Genomic DNA, 6770 nt, shown 5'->3' on the forward strand with positions numbered 1-6770 from the left:
TATCCTGTTGCATTCGGCGTTGTTGATTCAGAGAATAATAACTCGTGGACTCGTGGACACCCAAGTATAGCCATTGCCTTGTGTGCTGTTTTTCCAGAAGCAGACCACGGTGCGTGCACATATCACATAAAGATGAATATTAATGCCAAATTCAAAACTGATAATTGTCATGTCGAGTTTGATTTGGCTTCTCGTGCGTACACTATCCCCCAATTTAATCGGTTTTTTGACAAGATCAGGGTTAAAGATCATAGGATTGCTGCCTATTTGGAAGAGATTGGGTTTCAAAGATGGAGTAGAGCATATTTCCCCGGTAAGCGATACAATCAACTCACAAGCAATTATGCAGAGAGTTTGAATAGTCAGTGCAGGGAAGCCAGAAAGTATCCAATTTCAGCAATGCTTGAGTCTTTAAGAACAACATTACAAGGGTGGTTTAATGATAGAAGAGAAAAAGCGTCCAACCACCAAGAATTTTTATCTCCAACGTATGAAAAGTTATTATGTGATGGTTTTGAGAAAGCAAGATTCTATACCGTATCATCCCTTAACCGATTTGAGTTGTATGTGCATGATCATGAGGCACATTATAAAGTCAATTTGAAGGACAAGGACTGCACTTGTAGGGTATTTGAAGTCTCCGGTCTTCCTTGTACACATGCACTGGCTGCTGCCCGTCACAGGAATGTGGTTCCTTACGACTTATGCTCAAGGTATTTAATCGTTTTGAACCTATTAATTTAACCTATTTTTAATCGTTTTATTATCCTTCTCATAGGTATTATACAACTGTATCTTGGTTGAATGCATATGCGGAGACATGTTATCCGGTTGGTGATGAAGAGAATTGGGATCTTCCCGATATTATCAAACAACGCGTGTGTCTAAAACCACCTGTGAAGGTTAAGAAAGGTCGGCCACAAACTAAATGTAGGACATCCCAAGGTGAGGTCCGTAAGGTCCCGAGACGATGCATTTCATGTGCAGGTCTAGGACATAATAGAGCAACATGCAAAGCAGTGATGCCTGCACCGTCTACCGCAAGAGCAAGAGCATCATCTCAGCAGCATGAGCCCTCATCATCTCAGCAGCATGTGCCCTCATCATCTCAGCAGAATGAGCCATCATCATCTCAACTGTACGAGCCCTCATCTCAGCTCTACGAGCCATCATCTCAATCTTACGAGCCATTAGCTTAGAATGAACTTGTTAGTGTTGTGTTGTGGTGTTAATGTTATTTTTGTAGACTTATTACCAAATGTCTTGTGTGGAGGTGTTAATGTTGTTTTTGCATCAAAGATTCAAGGATTCAGTAAAGTGTATTGTATTGTAACAAAGATTCATTGAATGTTGTTTTCTGGTGTTTTCTGGTGTTTTTGTAGTTTTCTGGTGAATGTAATACAGGGACAGGGTTTTTGTACCAAGTGTTTTTGTAGACGCAGCTGCTTGACGCAGCTTCTTGACGAAACTGCTTGACGCAGCTGCTTGACGAAACTGCTTGACGCAGCTGCTTGACGAAACTGCTTGACGCAGCTGCTTGACGCAGCTGCTTGACGAAACATGGTTTACATTAGTGCAGAACCTATTACATTAGACATGGTTTATATAACTGTGTACTTAAGGCATTAAATTAATTACAATAACATATATATCATTAACAACATTTGATATCATTAAATCAACCATATTACAAAGGTTTGAGATTAACATTACAAAAATTTGATATCAGTACAAAAGTTTCATAAATAACCTATGGATCTACAAGTCCATGAAATAACCTCACTGCCCACTTTTCTCTCCAAGCTTTCATCTCATTTGAGGTCACTTCTGCTAGATTCAGACCTGCAGTCAAGTACTCAATATACATTAGTACAAATACACCACAATCTCCACTCTTAGTTGCTTTGGGAACTTCTGACTCTGGAAGTCTTGTGTATGGCAAAACGGAATCAGGGTTGAGCAGAGGAAATCTTTGTTTATCTTCAAGAGGCAATGCCTTGTCAAATATAACCGGAATCATTTGGCACATCGGTAGCACAAACTCATCAAGATTAGCATAACATCCAGGATCGCAGTCATATACGTCTACGCGCCATTGCTGTAGACGGACAACACAAAGTATCCAGTGGACGTCTTTGATGTTCAAAGGAATATATATATCATCGCATACTTTCCAACTATTCCTATAGTTGCTTTCATCGCCCAAGAAGTATTCGAAAAAGTTTTCAATGTCAAACTCAATACGACTTTTCTTAAACGCAGGGTACTCAGCAGTGAACCTGGTGTGGAGCCAACAATCTCCAATAAAGAAGTTCTTCTTATATGTCTTTGGATATACCCAAGCTCTTCTTCTCAGAATGAAGCAACCTGCATCGATTTCCTACACAAGAGAAAAACATTTAAAATACAATCTGCAAATCTAAAATTATTCTAACATTAATATTACTTACATCATCAGTCAGCCAGGTGAACCTTTTTAGCATTCGGCGAAATAATGCCTTATCACCTAATATTGTATGGAGCTCAATTTTTGTGTTGTCAGTTTTTGGATCTTTAAGCCATGTTTGCAATTGATGAAGAAGTTGATCGTCATATTTTAGAAGTGGATTGACGGTGATAGGATCTTTTAACTTGGGCTGTTTCAGATTGGGGTCGGTGAAATCTTGTTCATTCTTCGGCCTCCTATTCCTTCTCGTGACCAATATGACTTTCTTAGGAAGAGGAGGAGGAGTATTCACTATTTCCAGTTCATCTTCGTCATTTTCGTCTTTCTTCTTCCCAACCTTCTTCCCCACCTTTTTCTGAAAAGTCTTTTGTATAGGCTTTCTCTTCACTTCTTCTTTCTTCTCCACTTCTTCTTTCTTATCCCCTTCTTCTTCAATCTCCCCTTCTTCAATCTCCACTTCTTCTTTCTTCTCCCCTTCTTCAATCTCCACTTCTTCTTTCTCATTCTCCACAACGGTCTCTTTCTCGACAACATTCTCATTCTCGACAACAGCCTCATGAATAACGTTCTCGACAACATTCTCATCCTCAACATTCTCATTCTCAATCTTTTTCTGCTCCAATTCAACATTGTCTTGCAAAATGGCTCCATTATTAACCTTCTCATTCTCCTTTTGCTCCTCTTCTTCATCGAGAATGTCATTCAGACCAATGTCATTCTGCTTTTCTTCCTCTTCTTCGTCAAGAATGTCATTCTTCTTTTCTTCCTCTTCTTCGTCACGAATGTCATTCTGCTTTTCTTCCTCTTCTTCGTCACGAATGTCATTCAGACTGATGTCATTCTCCTTCTGCTCCTGCTACAAAAGTGAAAAGAATTTATATACAGGATGCGTCAAGCAGCTGCGTCAAGCAGCTTGCGTCAAGCAGCTGCGTCAAGCAGCTGCATCAAGACATTAAAAAACAGAAAGCTCTAACAGAATTACCTGGTTGGTGACATGGCTGGCGAACTGGTTGCTTAGACTGAGAATCATCTTTTCAAACCTCGTAAAGTAGTTTTGTTGATTCAATTTGATGTCTCTTGTGTCTCTCTTGATCTCTTTGACATCTTTCTTTATCTCTTCGACATCCTTCTTTATCACTTCGGCATCCTTTATCTGAACATGAGATGCCGGTGCCGGTTCACGTGCAGGTGATGATGGAGGTGTTGAAGTTGTGGATGGGGGACTCATGTTACGTAGGCTACGACGCTTGATGGCTGCTTTGCTGGGGGGGATATATCATCATATTCAACATTCCTCTTTCTCTTGGAAGGTTGGACAGTAGTAGGTTCTTCATCAACATCATCATCATCATCTTCATCAACATCTTCATCAGCCTTTCTCTTTTTTCCCCCATTAGTAACTCCCTCAAACAAATCATCGAATGAATTGTTAATGTGTTCAAAATCCTCCCCACTGTACAAACTCGTCTCCTTGGAGGACTCTTTCATCTTAGAAAACACAGCGCTGTTAAAGGCAGATTGTACCTCCTGAAATGTATTCTTCCTTTTGGATTGATACAACAGTATCCTTAGGCGAAAAGGGCCATCAACGTCTTTCCTTGTGGCGAATTTAGGGACCAAGTTTTGAATGATCTCATAGCTCCACACTTGTAGCGCTAGTACAAACCCATACACGTTATAAGCAAAAGAATTAGTAACTCCACTCCCTTTCCTAGACATATATACGGACCTGTGGTGTTTCATGTCCTGGTCAAGACCCCTCATGGTGAATCTAAAGGACACCTTCCCCCATGGAAATCGGAGGAAATCTTCAACCATATGGATGATTTTGAGATTTAAAAGCCGTTTTGGGTCATATGAGAAGAGGTACTAGTTAATCAAGCAGATCAACCCGATCTTCCATGCGTCTTCCTTATCGGTGCATTTCATGAAAATAGATTCCAAATCCATCATTCGAATTGACGTATTCCTTTTGAAATATTTTATCAGCAAGGGTGGACAACCTCGGCATTCATCTTTGTATTCAGGCAATCTGTCGAAGTTGAGGCCTATAATCAATGCGTACTCTTTCAGACCAAAAGTATATTCCTCCCCATTAAAGTTGAAAATCATCCTATTCAAATTGGCCTTCACCTTCCGAACCAGCAACTGATGTAAAATGGTCCCTGAGAACAACAAGTCTGGGACTCCTCTCAATAAATACTAAAATTGGGAATTTAGAGCCCTCTCCATAAGACCCAGCGCTTCAAACCTATCAGATACTTTTTTCAAGGCTAGAACAGATTTCAATGAAATCCTACCAGGAAAATCATAAACCGTGAAGTCTGCCATCTACAAAAGGGAAAAGAAAAACAACAATGTTTGTGAAAACATTTCACAACAAATATAAACAAACGAGAAGAAAAGCAACCGTCAAAATAGCTAGAAACAACTGTCAGATGCGTCAAGCAGCTGTTTGACGCAACCCAACCCATAAACCGTGCATGAACCATTTGAAATCAAGAAGCATCCTACCCTAATCCCTAACATAAAACATGCATGAACCGTTTAAAAGCAGGAAGCAACCTACCCTAAAACCCAAACATAAAACATGCATGAACTATTTGAAAGCAAGAAGCAACCCTAAAAACATAACATAAAACATGCATGAACCATTTGCAAGCATGAAGCAACCCTAAACCCTAACATAAACCATGAATGAACCATTTGCAAACAAGAAGCAACCAACCCTAAAACCTAACATGAACATAAACAAACATAACTAAAACTAACCTCATGAAGTCAATGAATGAACGAGAAGATGAAGACGAAGACGAGCAGGAAGAGACGTCGAGGTAGGTGCGTCGTCGAGGCAGGTGCGTCGTCGGGTGCGAGAGAGAGAGAGAGAGAGCATGAATAGTGGTCGAGGCTTATTTGGGTTTTTATATAAAATAAAAATAAATGTGACGCATCGTATCCTACTTGACGCATCCGAGTTGACGCATCCGAGTTGACGCATCCGAGTTGACGCATCGGAGTTGACGCATCCGAGTTGACGCATCCGAGTTGACGCATCCGAGTTGACGCATCCGAGTTGACGCATTGGAGTTGACGCATCCATCTTGACGCATCCATCTTGACGCATCCATCTTGACGCATCCTACGTGACGCATCCTACCAAACAAACAACCTGCATTCAACGAATCAGCGAATCAATGAGGAATGTTCTGTAAATGAAATATACACGAACTAAATAGGAAATCGAAACAAACAATAACGAAATAAACACAAAATATAGTGGAATGGTCGAATGAAATGTCAATTTGTTCGAAATCCTCAGCGCTGTGCAAACTCGTCTCCATTGGATGTTCTTCGAAGCTATAGGCCGTTGAATATGTTGCCATGGTCGACGGTGCCTCTTCGATTCGTTCTTCATCGCTGAAAAAGAAGAGAAAATCTTCTCCGCCACCATTAGGGTTTCACGACGGAGAAGACGGGAAGAAAGGGGCTGGATGAGAGAGAAACTGAAACGAAAATGAAAAAAAATTAAGTCTTTATAGGGTTCAGGGTGCGTCACGCACCTGGAGGGTGCGTGACGCATGGGTAAAATGGTCATTAAAAAATTTGGGGGTCACCAGCGCTATAAAAATTAGTGGCCCGCACCATCGGCTATTTGGCCCTATTTTGGGGTCATTTCCTCAAATTTCCCTTTGTTTTCCTTGTATTCTTTATAAAGAAATCATCTCTTAATCATTGATTCAATAATAATGGATTTAATAATTTGAAAAGGGTTAACAATAGAGTTAAATGTCCACTTTTAATGCACGTGGAAGGTCTTACTTCATCACATGGTAATGTATTGAAATGTGTTAAAAATTTGTTGAAAGTAAGTGGACATATTGACAAAATGTTGAATGCCCATAATTTAGATAATGTTCAGAAGAATCGATTGTGATCTAAAAAGACAATTGAGAGTATTCGATGGCTTAGTTTACAAGCTTGTGCATTTAGAGGTCATTATGAATTTCATCTTCCAAAAATCGTGATAATTTTATAAAGATGATACAACTTATTGGTTGATTGAATGTTAATATAGGTGATATACAGATATAGTGTTAGAAAAATCTCAAAAAATGCAACATATATTTTACCAACTATTTAGAAAGAAATTTTTACATATTTTTACTATTTAAATTGGATATTTCATCACTTTTTAGATCTAGTATATTTATTTTATTTTAGTAGGGATATTCGTGGATCGATTTTTAATATATTTAATATGCTCCCTTATTACTCACAATAGTGTATAACTTATAACGCGAAAAAAAATTAAATTAGACGTTAA

At 39.3% G+C, this 6770-nt stretch overlaps 1 protein-coding gene across 1 annotated transcript; it reads right to left on the reverse strand.

Moving 5' to 3' along the window:
- Nucleotides 1–1750: 1750 nt before the first annotated feature.
- On the reverse strand, nucleotides 1751–4210 carry LOC124932906. The gene is made up of 5 exons (XM_047473617.1): nucleotides 3858–4210; nucleotides 3429–3708; nucleotides 2937–3059; nucleotides 2451–2795; nucleotides 1751–2380 (listed from the first exon to the last, which is right to left on the reverse strand). The coding sequence occupies exons 1-5, from the start codon at nucleotides 4208–4210 to the stop codon at nucleotides 1751–1753; spliced, it is 1731 nt and encodes a 576-aa protein (XP_047329573.1).
- Nucleotides 4211–6770: the final 2560 nt, after the last annotated feature.

The sequence above is a fragment of the Impatiens glandulifera genome, chromosome 1, assembly GCF_907164915.1.
Source record: "Impatiens glandulifera chromosome 1, dImpGla2.1, whole genome shotgun sequence".
Lineage (NCBI taxonomy): Eukaryota > Viridiplantae > Streptophyta > Magnoliopsida > Ericales > Balsaminaceae > Impatiens > Impatiens glandulifera.

What these genes read in the sequence shown, in the direction of transcription:
- LOC124932906 (XM_047473617.1), bottom strand. Translation starts at nt 4,210, where the DNA reads ATGAGGGGTCTTGACCAGGACATGAAACACCACAGGTCCGTATATATG. An exon ending in TGGAGAATGAGAAAGAAGAA is followed by an intron (nt 2,796 to 2,936) that starts GTGGAGATTGAA and finishes TTTCAGAAAAAG; the next exon opens with GTGGGGAAGAAGGTTGGGAA. An exon ending in TCACCTGGCTGACTGATGAT is followed by an intron (nt 2,381 to 2,450) that starts GTAAGTAATATT and finishes TCTCTTGTGTAG; the next exon opens with GAAATCGATGCAGGTTGCTT.